The sequence below is a fragment of the Lissotriton helveticus genome, chromosome 1_2 (assembly GCF_964261635.1).
Source record: "Lissotriton helveticus chromosome 1_2, aLisHel1.1, whole genome shotgun sequence".
Classification (NCBI taxonomy): Eukaryota; Metazoa; Chordata; class Amphibia; order Caudata; family Salamandridae; genus Lissotriton; species Lissotriton helveticus.
The window spans coordinates 297,562,372-297,576,320 of NC_136058.1; the positions used below are offsets into that span (position 1 = coordinate 297,562,372).

The 13,949-nt window shown below is 48.5% G+C and overlaps 1 protein-coding gene across 2 annotated transcripts in view; it reads left to right on the plus strand.

The window, feature by feature from the left end:
• The window catches only part of LOC144801703 (E3 ubiquitin-protein ligase HECTD3-like), a 507,926-nt gene that overhangs the window by 58,976 nt on the left and 435,001 nt on the right, over positions 1-13,949 (plus strand). For both annotated transcript variants that reach the window (XM_078671764.1, XM_078671765.1), the window contains exons 2-3: positions 10,874-11,034; positions 12,207-12,299. In XM_078671764.1, coding sequence (XP_078527890.1) covers positions 10,874-11,034; positions 12,207-12,299 — 254 coding nt within the window. The remainder of the gene's footprint in view (positions 1-10,873; positions 11,035-12,206; positions 12,300-13,949) is intronic.

Consider the following 13,949-nt stretch of genomic DNA (forward strand, 5'->3'; position numbering starts at 1 on the left):
CGCGCCCCTCCTGCGGGACCCAGTCCTGCGTCGCCTGGGCTTGGGTGCAGGATTATTCTTTTGGTCGGGGGCTCTTTGGGGCGGGGACCGGGTCATCTGTAGTCGGAGGGGCCTCTCCTCAGTGATCCAGGTCCACGCCGCCTGCGGGGAATCGAAGAAAAGGGTCTTTCCCTGGAAGAACACCTTGAGTCGGGCCGGGAAGAGGAGCCCATACCGGCGGTCCATCGCTCTGAGCTTCTGTTTCACCTCGTCATAGGAGCGACGCTGGGACTGGACCTCCCGCGAGTAGTCCGGGAACACCATTATCCTAGATTCTCGATGATGTATCTGCCCCATCTCCCTGGCCGCTCTCAAGATGGCGTCCCTGTCGCGGAAGTTGAGGACACGGAGAATAAAGGGTTGGGTCGGGGCTCCCGGTGGTAGTTTGGGGGCTAGAGATCGGTGGGCGCGCTCTATCGCAAACCATCGCAAACCATGGAGAGAGCCTCTCTTTAGGCATCCAGGTGCGGATCCAATCCTCCAAGAAGGTAGCTGTATCAGCCTTTTCCACCCCCTCTGGGAAGCCCAGGAGGCGCAAATTATTCCGGCCCGCCCTGTTCTCAGCATCCTCGGCCCGGCGGTGGAGCTCCGAGGTCTGTGACTGGAGACGAGCCATCTGGGATTTAATGGTGGAGACATCGTCTTCCACAGTAGAGATCCGGGACTCAGCTTCCGTAATTCGTTCTGTGGCCTTGTGGAGGTCTTGGGGAATGAGGGGCACATCGACCCGTACTTCTCCTATCTTGGTCTCGACAGACGTTTGGGACGCCGAGATCGCTTGCAGGATAGTCGCCAGGTCCCCTCCGGCTGGGCCAGGACCAGGTAGTTTCCACTCCAGATCCCCGGCCAACCATGGCTAAGTTATCCAGTGTCGTTTGGGATGTGGGGCCAGGGGCCGGGGGCGCGTGGGGTTTGCCCATGGATGTGAAGGGCCACCAAGCCCCGGGCAGAGGGGGGCAGTCGCAGGGCGTTCTGCAGTTCAACTGGGTGATCCTCAGGCCTCTATCCCACGCGTCAGCCCCTCAGCATGGTCTGGGAGCGAGGTGATTGTACCTCCTCAGTTGAGGCCAGGGCGCACTTCAGGACGAGGGGGGCCCCCCGCCGTCTCGAGGATCCCACCGGCCAGCCCAGCAGATCGAGCGCCCTCGACGGTCGGGGGGTGACAGGGGGGGAGTAGGGGACAGGACAGCACCACTCCACACCGCACACCACCCCACACGCCACCCGACAAGATGGCCGAGCCCCCAGGTGCTCCACAGCCCCCCGATATCTGAGCGCCAACCCGCCGTCGAAGGGTAGCTCCCTGGGTGTTATCGCCGTCTCCCACGGCCGGGTGATGGGCGGGATGGAGTCCGCTGTAAAGTCAGGTGGTCAGGGGTGGCCAGCGGTCCCCCACAGCGCCGCCAGTTGCAAGCCCCCTCGCGCGCCCAAGATGGCAGTTGGCGCGGGGAACTCCGATGCAGCCGAGTTAGGCCGGCTGTCTGTTCCTCCAGCAAGGCAGGACGGGGGGAGAGCGGCAGGGGGCACCTCGGCGCCAACAGCCAGGCGCCCGGGGAAGCCTGTTCTCTTCAACCCCGTCAGTCCCGGCCCAGATCCAGGCAGCAGCGTCAGCTCGGACAGGCCCCGGTCAGCAAGGCCTTCACCGGGCCCCAGTCAAGCAGGGCGGCGTCACTCACCAGCGCAGACCATCGGGCCGCTGGACCTCATAGGGCAGCTTCACAGGCAGTGTGTCCCGGCCCAGGCGCTCTCTCGCCCCGGGGACGAATCGGTCTTCTACAGCCCCCTCCATGCTCCGTGTGGACCGGGAGCAGTCCGGGAACTCGCCGTGTCCCCCAGTGCCCCCGGGGGATCAGCGCGATTCCAGTCTCCGGCGCTCACCAGGGCTCCAGGAACGTCTCCGGCCAGGTCGGGAAGCAGGAGGAACAAGTGCGGGGCCGCCCGCGAGGCAGTTCGTCGCCTAGGCTGGAGCGCACCAGGGGGCCGCCATCTTGTCTCAGGGATCGGGCGCCGAGAAGAAGGGAGCAGCAAGGGCTCAGGAGACAACTTTCCACCTCAGGAGGGGAGCAGCGGGCAGCCCAGGAGGCGGCGATTTCAACCAGCCAGGCGAGGAGCATCGATGGTCGCTGCGGCAGGTAGAAGCTAGGCGGATGACGGAAGGGAGTCCGGGGCACTCTCAAAGTGCGACCGCCATCTTGACGCCTAGGCCACGCACCCCAGCAAGTATGGCTTTAAAGTCGACCAATGCCACTTGTCTTTTGGGGAGATATATACATGCCCTGATGGATTCTTTATGGCTGTTGGCTCCTAAAATTCCTGTGGACAAGCAGGAAGGATTTTAAGTATTGGCCGATGCACAGGCGGCTGCTCGCCAAGTGATTCAGAGTGGGCTAGACACTGCTGATTCAGTTGCTCGCATCATGGGAACTGCTGTTGCCTCTAGAAGGGCTGCCTGGCTGAAGTCATCTGACTTTTCTGCGGATGTTCAGGCTGCGTTGTTGGACTTACCCCTTGATGGTGTTGGACTATTTGGTAAGAAAGCTGATGCAGCATTGGAAAGATTTAAGGACAGTAGGCTACTGCCAAATCTTTGGGGCTGCAGACCAGAGTTTCATCAACTAAAAGGTATAGAGGTTTTGGAAGTTCTTCTTTTCGTCCCTACTGTCAAGTTCAACAGCAACAGCAGCAACAGCAAAATCTGCTGTATAAGTCATACAGGGGTAAACAAAGAGCTCGTCCTCGAGGACGTCAAGCCTCCTCCTCCTCCTCCTCCTCCACCTCTTCCAACCCCACAGCCACAGAAAAGCAGCCCTAGATCCGCCATTCTGGATCATGCGGGTCCTGTAGGGGTCGGCTTACCTATTTTCTACGGGATTGAGAATCGGATAAATCAGATCTTTGGGTTCTCAATCTCGTAGAAAATGGGTATGCTCTTCCCTTTCGGGAATTCCCTCTGAATTACTCTCTTTGCCAAGGTTTTTGCACGGAGGAACACCTGTTACTCCTGCAAGAGGAAGTCCAGACACACTTAAGAAAGGGTGCGATAGAGTTGGTTCCAGAGCAGGAAAGGGGTCAGGGTTGCTACTCCCGGTATTTCCTGATACCCAAGAAGGATGGCAGACTTCGTCCAATCCTGGATCTCAGGATTTTGAACCTTTACCTAAAACAGGAGAGGTTCAAGATGCTCACCCTTGCACAGGTTCTTCAGGTGCTGATGGAAGAAGACTGGATGGTGTCAATAGACTTGCAGGATGCATATTTTCACATCCCTATCCTGCAGTCTCACAGGAAGTATCTCCGTTTTACGGTAGGATCGCAACATTACCAGTTTGTGGTTCTACCGTTTGGTCTTACTACTGCACCTCGAGTCTTTACCAAGGTGATGGCTGTGGTGGCAGCACATCTCAGAAGATCCAGGATTCCGGTATTCCCGTGTCTGGACGATTGGCTGATCAAAGCAGAATCTCCAGCGGTAGTGCCCCGTCATCTGCAAGTGACAATTCAGCTGTTGTACAGGTTGGGTTTCTCGATAAATGTGCCCAAATCTCACCTTGTGCCCTCCCAGCGCAACCTGTTCATAGGTGCGGTACTGGATACAACTGTATGTCGAGCTTTCCCTCCACCTCAAAGGATTCACGACATACAGGAGTTGATTCCTTTATTTTACAATTGAGCGGTCGTTCCAGTCCTGAAGGTCCTTCGCCTGCTCGTTCTGATGGCTTCCTGCATTCTGTTGGTCAACAATGCACGCTGGCATATGAGAGCACTCCAGTGGTGCCTCCGCAGGCAGTGGTATCAACACAACGGAGATCTCAGGGAGTCTGTGAGGATCTCCAGAGAAGCTGCAGCGGATCTGACGTGGTGGGGAGTGGAAGGCAACCTGTCTCAAGGAAAGCCCTTTCAACTGCCTCCATCGGTGGCTACAGTGATAACGGATGCACCCACTCTAGGGTGGGGTGCTCATCTGGGGGATCTGGAGGTCAAGGGTCTTTGGTCTCCAGAGGAAAGGTTGCTTCACATCAACCTTCTGGAATTGCGGGCGATTCATTTGGCACTCAAGGCCTTCCTCCCTTCCCTTCGCGATCGGTCGGTTCAAGTCCTGACTGACAACACCACCACGATGTGGTATGTCAACAAACAGGGAGGAGTAGGGTCGCAGTGTCTCTGCGGAGAGGCTCTGCGTCTCTGGTCCTGGTTTCAGGACCATCAGGTTTGTCTGATGGCAAATCATCTGGCCGGAGCTCTGAACGTTCGTGCAGACAGTCTCAGTGGGCAGTTCTCCGCCGATCACGAGTGGAGGCTTCACCCAGAGGTAGTTCGTCACGTTTTTCGGACGTGAGGGAAATCCTCGGGTGGACCTGGTTGCCACTCACGAGAATGCTCACTGCCCGTCATTCTGCAGTCTCCAGTATCCGATGCAGGCAGCCTTGGGGGACGCGTTTCAGTTGAGTTGGGGCTCACAACTCCTTTACGCGTTTCCTCCCATAGCCTTGATTCCTCTGGTTCTGAGGAAGATTTGCCAAGACCGGGCCCAACTTATATTGATCGCCCCGGATTGGCCAAGAAGGGTGTGGTACACAGATCTTCTCCACCTCTCCTCGTGCTTGCCGCTCCGTCTCCCTTTTAGGGCAGATCTCCTCTCTCAGATGGAGGGGCAGGTTTTACACCCCCACCTCCAGACCTTTTTTTTTATTTTATTTTTTTAAAATAATCATCTGCCCGACACACGTCCCTTAGATGCGAAGAAAAACAACCCAACCAGCTCACTGCCATTGGGAGCAATACCCTGGAAATTGAGCCGCTACACACCTTGGCAGAACTTTTTATGAGTTGGTGGGTACAATCATGCATCTTATTGACGATCTCAAGGCAACTTCGTGCCAGTGAATCCAGTATGCAAATATCGGAATCGGGGCAGACCACTATACTGAACCATTGAGTAGATGGGCTTAATCATCGGATCTTTGGGGGGGGGGGGGGGGGGGGGGGAAGACAGAGACAGCTTCACTTCCACTCTGTCAAAAATTTCCAAAATGTGAGGTTCTGGGCTCTACATGTTCTTTTCAAGTCTACCTTGGAAGTTTCATAAAGTGAGGTTAGCCATGCAGAGTGAGTGGGAGATGTAGTATCCACCCAGTGCATGCATATCTGCCGTCTTGCCAACAGGATGGCATAGAATATGAAGGACCGCGCTACCCCAGTGATGTTCTGGTCCAAACCAAAAATAACAAGTGGTAAAGTTAAGGAAATGTTGGTCTTAATAATTGAATCCAAAGTTGCTTTGATCTCCATCCAATAAGTCGATATGTGGGGGCAGTCCCAAAACATATGTATATCGGAGGTTGCTAACAGTTGGCATTTGTTACAGCATTTCCCCTCTTGATATTTGGATAAACGTAAAGGGGAGAGATATGCCCGGTGTAAAGTGAACAGGTGGTTTCGTCTAAGCCAGGCGGGTTTAACCAATTTATACAAAAGGGAGAAAGATTCAGCCCACCAATCCTCGTCTAGTGCCACAATTTCTCTACCCCATAGTTCCGTTGGGAGATTAAAGTCCGCATCTATCTCTTCCAGTATGGACCAATACCAGAGAGCCACCTCCTTCCCTCCTATCTTTTTTTCGACTAATTGTTGTTCTAGAGGACTAATTCTCCCGGTATTAGGGTCTTTCCTGATTAATTCTCTGGCCCAGCTACTAATTTGTGCGTATTTAAATCTTGATAGTGTCGGCCCTATTTTCTCCCTAAGGTCTTCCCACCCTATCAAGATGCCTCCATATAGCAATTCACCCCATCTAAAAAGCCCAGCTGTAATTAGGGGGGTTGCCAGAGAGTCTTGCAAGCACAATGGAAGCCCAGGAGAGTCCCAAATCTGAGCGTGGTTAGAGTAGTACGCCAACCCCACTCTACGTTTAATTCGTACCCATGACTTCAGTTGTGTTAATAGAGTCTTCAGCCTCACCTTCTTGAAAAACTTTCGATCTCCAAATTTAAATAAAAACCCATCTAATGGGAGGTTTGCCCCTTCCAGCATTGCCTTAAATAATTTCCCATTTGAAGTGAGATCTGGTGACTTCAAGAGCACCCCCACCTCCAGACCTTACACCTTCATGCCTGGAGATTGAACGTGGCAACCTGAATTCCTTTTCTCTTCCACATGATATGGTGGATGTCATTCTATCGGCCGGGCGTGACTCGACCAAATCTATCTATTCATACAGATGGTCCAAATTTGTCACTTGGTGTGGGGAGAAATCTGTTGACCCATTGAAGGCTCGTTTATCTGATATACTACTTTTTGCTCTTTCTTTGGCGCAGCAAGGGTTTGCCGTTGCCACAGTCAAGGGTTATCTTTCGGCTTTGTTGGCGTTTCTCTGTTTGCCGGATCAGCCGTCATTATTCAAATCCCCTGTGGTTTTAAAGATTTTTGAAGGGCCTTACAAATAAATTTCCTCCTACTCCCTTTATTGTGCCTCAATGGGACTTGAATCTGGTGCTTGCTTTTCTAATGGGTTCTCCTTTCGAACCTTTGCACAAGTGTCCCTTGAGACTTTTGTCTTTTAAGACGGTCTTCCTGGTTGCTATTACCTCGGCAAGGAGGGTAAGTGAGCTTCAAGCTCTTAGTTCGAAGCCCCCATTCTTGACCATTCATGCTGAACGAATGGTTCTTAGGACCAGAGCTGCTTTTCTGCCTAAGGTGGTGACTCCTTTCCATCTAGGGCAGTCCATTACCCTCCCTACCTTCTATCCTCCCCCTCATCCTTCCAAGGAGGAAGAGAGACTTCACCGTTTGAACCCTAAGAGGGCTGTGAGCTTCTACCTGGACAGAACCAGAGAGTTCAAAGTAGATGACCAGCTCTTTGTTGGATTTGCTGGCTGCCAGAAAGGAAAAGCTGAGCACAAGCGCACACTTTCAAGATGGATCGTACTATGCATCAAGATCTGCTACTCCCTGGCGAATAAGGAACCTCCAGAGGGTATAAGGGCTCATTCTACTAGAGCAAAGTCTTCAACATCTGCTTTGTCTAGGGGTGTACCTGTAGAGGACATTTGTAGAGCGGCAACTTGGGCCTCCCTCCACACTTTCGCGAAGCATTACTGCTTGGATTCCGAAGTGAGGAGGGACGGCCACTTTGCGCGTTCTGTCCTCCATGATTTTCTGGTATAGGAGAGTGGACACCCTCCTCCGGGAGTGGGGACTGCTGTGGGACTCTATTCACGAGGTGAGGAATCCACTGCCAGATGTATCTATCAGAAGAACAAGTTACTTACCTTCGGTAACGCTTTTTCTGGTAGATACAGTATCTGCCTGTGAATTCCTCACATGCCCACCCGCCTCCCTGTTGTCCACTCTTCTACACCTTAGATAATGGCAATGTTTTAATGTATATATGTTATTCTACTTGAATTACTGCATTGTCTTTACTATGTGTGTTATCTTGACTATTGTATACTGTGTATATCTACTGTTGTCGGTCCGTCCGTGTGCCTCGAAGGCACGGAAAAAAGGGCGGAACTGATGTCATCACGCCGGCGTGGGCCTATTATGGTGTCGGTGACGTCAGCGGTGCCGTGCCTCTGTGACGTCATCCACATCGGCGCGAAGCTACAAAGAGAATTTGCGAATTTTGCTGACACAAGGGGGATATTCACAATGTGAGGAATCCATAGGCAAATACTTTATGTACCAGAAAAAGCGTTACTGAAGGTAAGTAACTTGTTCATTAGGTTGTGACTGCCTTCCCACCTGCCTCCCTTTACCCCAACCTAATAATTCCATCTGAAAGAATTTAGGGAATTATCCCAGGGGGCACGGCCTCTTCCTGCCGTCTACCCTGTTGCAAGGACAAGGGTGGCCAAGCCATGTCCGCTCACCAGGACCGTTGATGTTCCATACTAGTGACATTCAGTGTCCCGCTTCCGCGGGGCGCACCACATACAGTTTATTGCAGGGTTAGCTTTATATCATCACATTTCGGAGCCAGCCTGCAAGTTTTCCAGAGCTGCTAGTCCATTAATCATTGCCACAGGTGATACAGGCATCCTGTTGTTGACTGAGTGGAGGCAGAGTCCTATCCTACCATAAACATATCCGAATCGGGAGAGTGTTGTAATCGCAGGAACAGTCAATTGTGCATAGCTGTAGACAGTAAAGCTTTAATACTGGACCAGGTGGTGTGGACACTGAGGTACATAATGAAAATGGAGAAAGACGATAGTTGAGCCTTAAATACTAGTGTGGAAAGGATGAGGAGAGGCAGAGTGGTCCGAAGGAAGATAGGTGACTTGGACTTGGCAATCTATTGCCAGGCTCTATTTTGAATGGCTTGTAATGTAAGGAGGCAATACCTTATGTGATAATGCACCCAAGTATCTATTCTATGGTAACGACCAGGATCTGCAGTCATGAAAAAGTGGATGCATGCAGGTTTGGACATGGGGGTGCACTAGTGCCACACAATGCAGGCCTCCAGATTGGGATTGAATCTTCCAGACTTTGCTGATTTGTCCTCTGAGATCCATCTCACACACTCAATTCTGGTAGTACCAGCAGCCAGCACAATATATTAGAGCAAAATAGGTTCTGCCCATTTCCTTCCACCCTTTTTGACTTGGCTACTTGCTACCCTCTAAGTCTGTGTTTCTTTCTTCCCTCTTTGTCTGTGCTTCCTCCCACCCTCTTTGTCTGTGCTTCTTTCCACCTACATTGTCTGTGTTTTTTCCGCCCTGTCTGTCTCTGGGTATTTCCACCTTCATTGCCTGTGCTTCTTTCCACCCTCTTTGTCTGTGCTTCTTTACACCTTCATTGTGTGTGCTTTTTTCCACCCTCTTTGTCTCTGGTTATTTCCACCCTCTTTGTCTGTGCTTCTTCCCACCCTTTTCGTCTGTGCTTTTTCCCACCCTTTTCGTCTGTGCTTCTTTACACCTTCATTGTGTGTGCTTCTTTCCGCCCTCTTTGTCTCTGGTTATTTCCACCCTCTTTGTATGTGCTTCTCTTCTCCCTCTTAGTCTGTGCTTCTTTCCATGATTTTTGTCTCTGCCTCAATACATCATGAAATGGGGAGGGACAGGAGAGTGTTGGGAATGTATGACACCTGGCTTCGATTTGCTAAATGTTTATGTCTACCCTGCAAGCACCACCATATTCTTTAGACACAACCAGTGCAATGCTTGCACTTAACATCCTGGCGCCTAATAGCTTGGGGAAACACCTATGTGGAGGTAGTGAACCAGTCATACTTGTATTGTTTGTGGCAGTTATGCCTGCATTATGTGAGCCAGTTATGCCTTAATCAGTTCAAGTACACAGTACACAGTTCCAAGACTAAGATCAGATCGAACTTTGAAGAGGTGCAGTGGAAACAAACCAGGTTGTGTGAAGGATGACGCAAGCGCAGTCAGTCCTTGGCTGATGCATAGTGATGATAGTGTCTAGTAACACTTGTGGTGTCCAGACTACTTGTTACATGGTAGCTCTTGAGCCCAGCTTCCTTCCATTCTATCATACCATGACCTCTTTGTCAAAAATAATCTAACTCAAATGGCTCCTCCATTATCTGTTTGTATATATAAACATGCATGTATCATAAATTCTTAATTTTGTCATCTAGCATCACCCTTTTAAGTGCCAATCCTGCTCCATGCTTCATCATTGCTTTGCACAAATAGGTAGGATAAAGAATAGTGCAACTAATTCTAGGCAATTTAACTCTGCGGCTACTTCCTTACCATGATTCAGTCCCTGCACATGCTCTTCCTTGTGGATCAGAAATGTCAAATTTAGGCATGGGCGTTGATTCACCAAAGTCGCTTCTCACCTCTTGGATCACAAGTTTGACTCCTTTTCCTGCACTTGGCTCCTCAACGGTCTCCTGTTTGCATTCCGAAGAATGGGCAAGAAACCAGAACCAGGCTGTTCGAACCTGTGTGCTTTTTATTTCCTTTGAGTGCCCTCTGGATTTCTTGAATGAGGTTGGAATGGTCCTAATCAAGCCTGTAGATTCCATATAATGCTTGAACACAATCTTCACCTCTCTTTAATGACTTGAATGGGTGGTGCCCAGGGTGATGTGTCTGGATTTCGGTTAAGTTTTGACCCATTCAAATGGAGTTGAACATATTACTTTGGTTAAGGTGGATGCCCTGTTTTATTTTGTAGAATATCAAACATGGCTCTGTTGCTTTCTTGTGGAATGAAAGCCCTTTGTATTTGCACACTCATTTTGGTTTATCTATGTGCTGTAGCCATTTGACGTCTTAGAAGAATCTTGATGATGGCCAGGGTGGTAAAGGATCCACGAAGAAACTGTAAATGGAGACTAACATGAAGGGTCCACTCAGTACACCCACTGTTGATCTTGCAGGCTTTAAGCATTCATAGGTTCCCTGTAGTATTGTCCACGAGGTTTGACCACCTCACTGAACAGGCAGTATGACCTTTGCACTGCTCATGATAAATTCTAATTCTTGAAATACCTAAAACTAAGAAAACCAAGACTACAAAACAGGTACAACTAGCTCCTGGACTATGGACCCCTATTCCGTATCACATAAAACTAAATTCTAACCTCCTTGATTTAAAAAAAGATTATAAGCTCATCTCTTCAGACTTCACTTCCCTGACTGACTCTGTCCCTAGTTTCTCCTATCTCTGCTCAGAGTTCACTGTTACATGTAAAGCATTAGGTCTGTTCTATAATAGCTACTTTAAATAAGTAATTAAACGATGCTGTTGTACTAGACACCTTTATGCAGGGCACTGCATTGTTGTTTACTCTCGTGAGTGCCTGAACTGAGCTCTCGCTTTATTCACTCATGTGCTACTGTCATATCTGCAGAGACAACTGAAAGAGTTTGCGACTGGTTGTGACCTGGAGGAAGGATGGATAGTCCGGTGCCGACGTTCAGAAGGTGGAGACTGTCTGGTGCCTGTGAACCTCCCTGACCAGATCCAGCGACAGCAGCTTCTCTTTGGAATTGATTACAAGCCAGTCGGCAAGTACGTAATTCCTCTACTTGAGAAGAAGGTACAAAGACCACTCTCCTATCATGACTGACACATAAGTATATAAGGTCCACCTCTAAATAAAAGAGAACATGTGGGTTCAGTTTCATGGGCCATGTATTTTTGCCCACCATGGGCCAGTCATCAGTGGCACTGCATGACTTTCCAATCTTTGCAGTTGCCCAGAAAGCGTTTTTTTCTCAGTAGTGTGCTACTTCTTCTACATGTTCTCCAACCTACATCTGTAGATGTGACCCCAACACATTGGTTCCAAGGGCCCACAACATAGATTTCTGCAACCTCCAGAGCTAAACAGCTGACCGCGCAAGTGGACTGTGCAGAAGAACTAATAGATCTTTTGACTGTGAGTGACTTTCTTGGTGTACTCTACCTTGCTCTTTTCTTTACCTATAGAGCGAACACTCTTCAAATTAGTACCTGCAACATAAATATGTGGACCGATGAGTGCCAATGTTAAATGTATTTCACACTGAAGCATGTTTTACAGTTTATAAAAAGTCTGATCATAAAAAACACAATACATTCCACAACCATGTGCACCATTTAGCTCCCCTAGGGCCCTGAATTGAAACTTTCACTCTAAAGTCCAGACATTAATAAACTGTTAACATACATATTTTTGCTGACGAGCACCTACATTTTAACTTCAGCTGTGTAAAAAACTGGCTCCTACCTGAGGTTTGTTCCCCTCCTATGTGACGATGTCCACATGTACCATAAGATAAATGTTATTCAGGCTCACTCATCCTGGTAAATTTGTTATGCACCCTCAGATACTCTCATGGTACACACTAGAAGTGTGCCCAGCATGTGAGTCTACATCAAAAGAACCTCAAAACAAGGATTACAGGTGAATCCATTTGTGCTTATCCAAGTTGACAAAAAGACGTCCCACAGATAACTTGTTCTACAGGATGCACGTGTTTAGTGAGGCAGGGTAATGGATCTGAAGAGTCCTGGAGATAGTTTTCCAGACTGATTCATAAAATGGTCTCTGATGAGTGTAACAATAGTTTTGTTGGATATGGATTTGTAACAGTGTGGGGGTCACAACTCCTTCTCTTCCTTACAAGCTGGAGCTCCCATGAGATGGTGATAGATTGTTATTGTCTGTATCTGACTGCTCACCCCTTGGCCTCTTTCAGCTGGGAGCAGGTGGTGGACTTGACATACCCCGTACATCTGCGAGGGAAATCTCGGATCATGCAGCAGGACGAAGATGCAGTGAGGAAGCTTCAGTAAGTGCATGTGCAGTGAAGAAGCTTAAGGGTTGATTCGGTCTAAGAGAAGGATTTGCCTACATCGTCGTAAATGTGTTTTGTTTCCCTACTCAAAAGACTGACCTCTGTCCCTTCCACCCACTATGTTTCAGTTATACTGCTCCTTCTGCTGCCAGGTCAGGCTCCAATCTGCTAGAGCGGTGGGGAAGAGTTTGAGGGAATGTCATCAGCTTCTTGAACCCTTGCCCATTTGATTTGTTTGTGGGGGTAGACGGGCAGGCAAAAAAAGATTGGAAGGATATTTCAGAAAGACCATGGTAGAGGGGCGCTGTGACCACTGAAACAGGTTTCCGCCTACTGTCTCCTGGGCCACTGTCTGCAGTCTTTTACTTTACCACCAGCTCAGGTACATCATTCACCTGTTATTTTCTACCTTTAGACTAGGCAGGTCACTAAATATTTGGGATAAAGTAATAAAAGGTTGTGAAATAGCAACATTTTTGTATAAACTAGGATTCTGCCTTCACAAAAGCAGAGTTGTCAATTGACCTCATAAGAGCAGGATGACTGTTTCCCTGTGCCCCTCTCTTTCTTCCTTCCTCCTTGGTCTCGGTCTCTGAGGTTTCCTCCCGTGTCCTGTCTAGCTCCTTAAAAGTTACACTTATAGTGTGCAAAACATGGATTTGTGACTATAATATGGGCACAAAAAATGCAGAGGTAATACTACATGTATTAATTTGCCCCATATGCCAAAGGTACTTGAAGATGAGATAGCTCTTTCCAGAAACCTAGCATGGAAGTCTGAGAACTGTATGTCCAATCCCAAAAATCCTTAAATTAAAAAAGACTGTGAAACGTATCTGTTGTAGTCAATGATGCGTGGAAGACTTGCTCAGTATCAAATAAGTACTTTATTAGGAGCGCCAGAGAAAACGTTGGTGTTCCCTCTCCAGCCAGCAGACAACTGACAGGCAAGGAACACAGCTATGTCATGGAGCATAGCAACGCCAAAACTAACAATGGAATGTGACATTAAAAGAACAAGATACATTAATATAAAACATATGAGAATACAACACATCCTCTCTCTTTTTACACACAAATTTAAATGATAACAAATATATTACTATGTGAGATATAATAACACGTGAGATTAACTTAAAAGTCCCCACATACATAGTCTTGGAGATACCTGGGAGGACATCGGGTTCTTTGTGAAACAGATCTATTAGTAACATCTCTAAAACAACCATCACCTCCATCCCTTGAGTGATCGCTAAGCGATCTCCTAACAACTTCTTCAGCACTCATGAACAAATGAGGATTGAAATTGCTAACAGTCTCATAATCACCATCCTTCCCATGATCTTTGTTTTTCTTATACAGAGTAACTATCCTCAGATTCCAATTTTCACCATTGTACAAAGTGACATATCCTTTATGCACAGTTTTAACTTTGTATGGACCACGAAATTTAGTGAAACCACCACCCACACGACCAGGTTTGACTTTTACTAAATTATTGGGTTTTATAGTTCCATCATGCATTGAAACTTTCTCTTGATCTACTTTGTCATAATCCAGATTGCTAAACCCATAAGATTTTTCATCCATGCCGGAATTAATTTGGTACTCGCACAATGCTCCCTCATGACCACAAAGGGAACC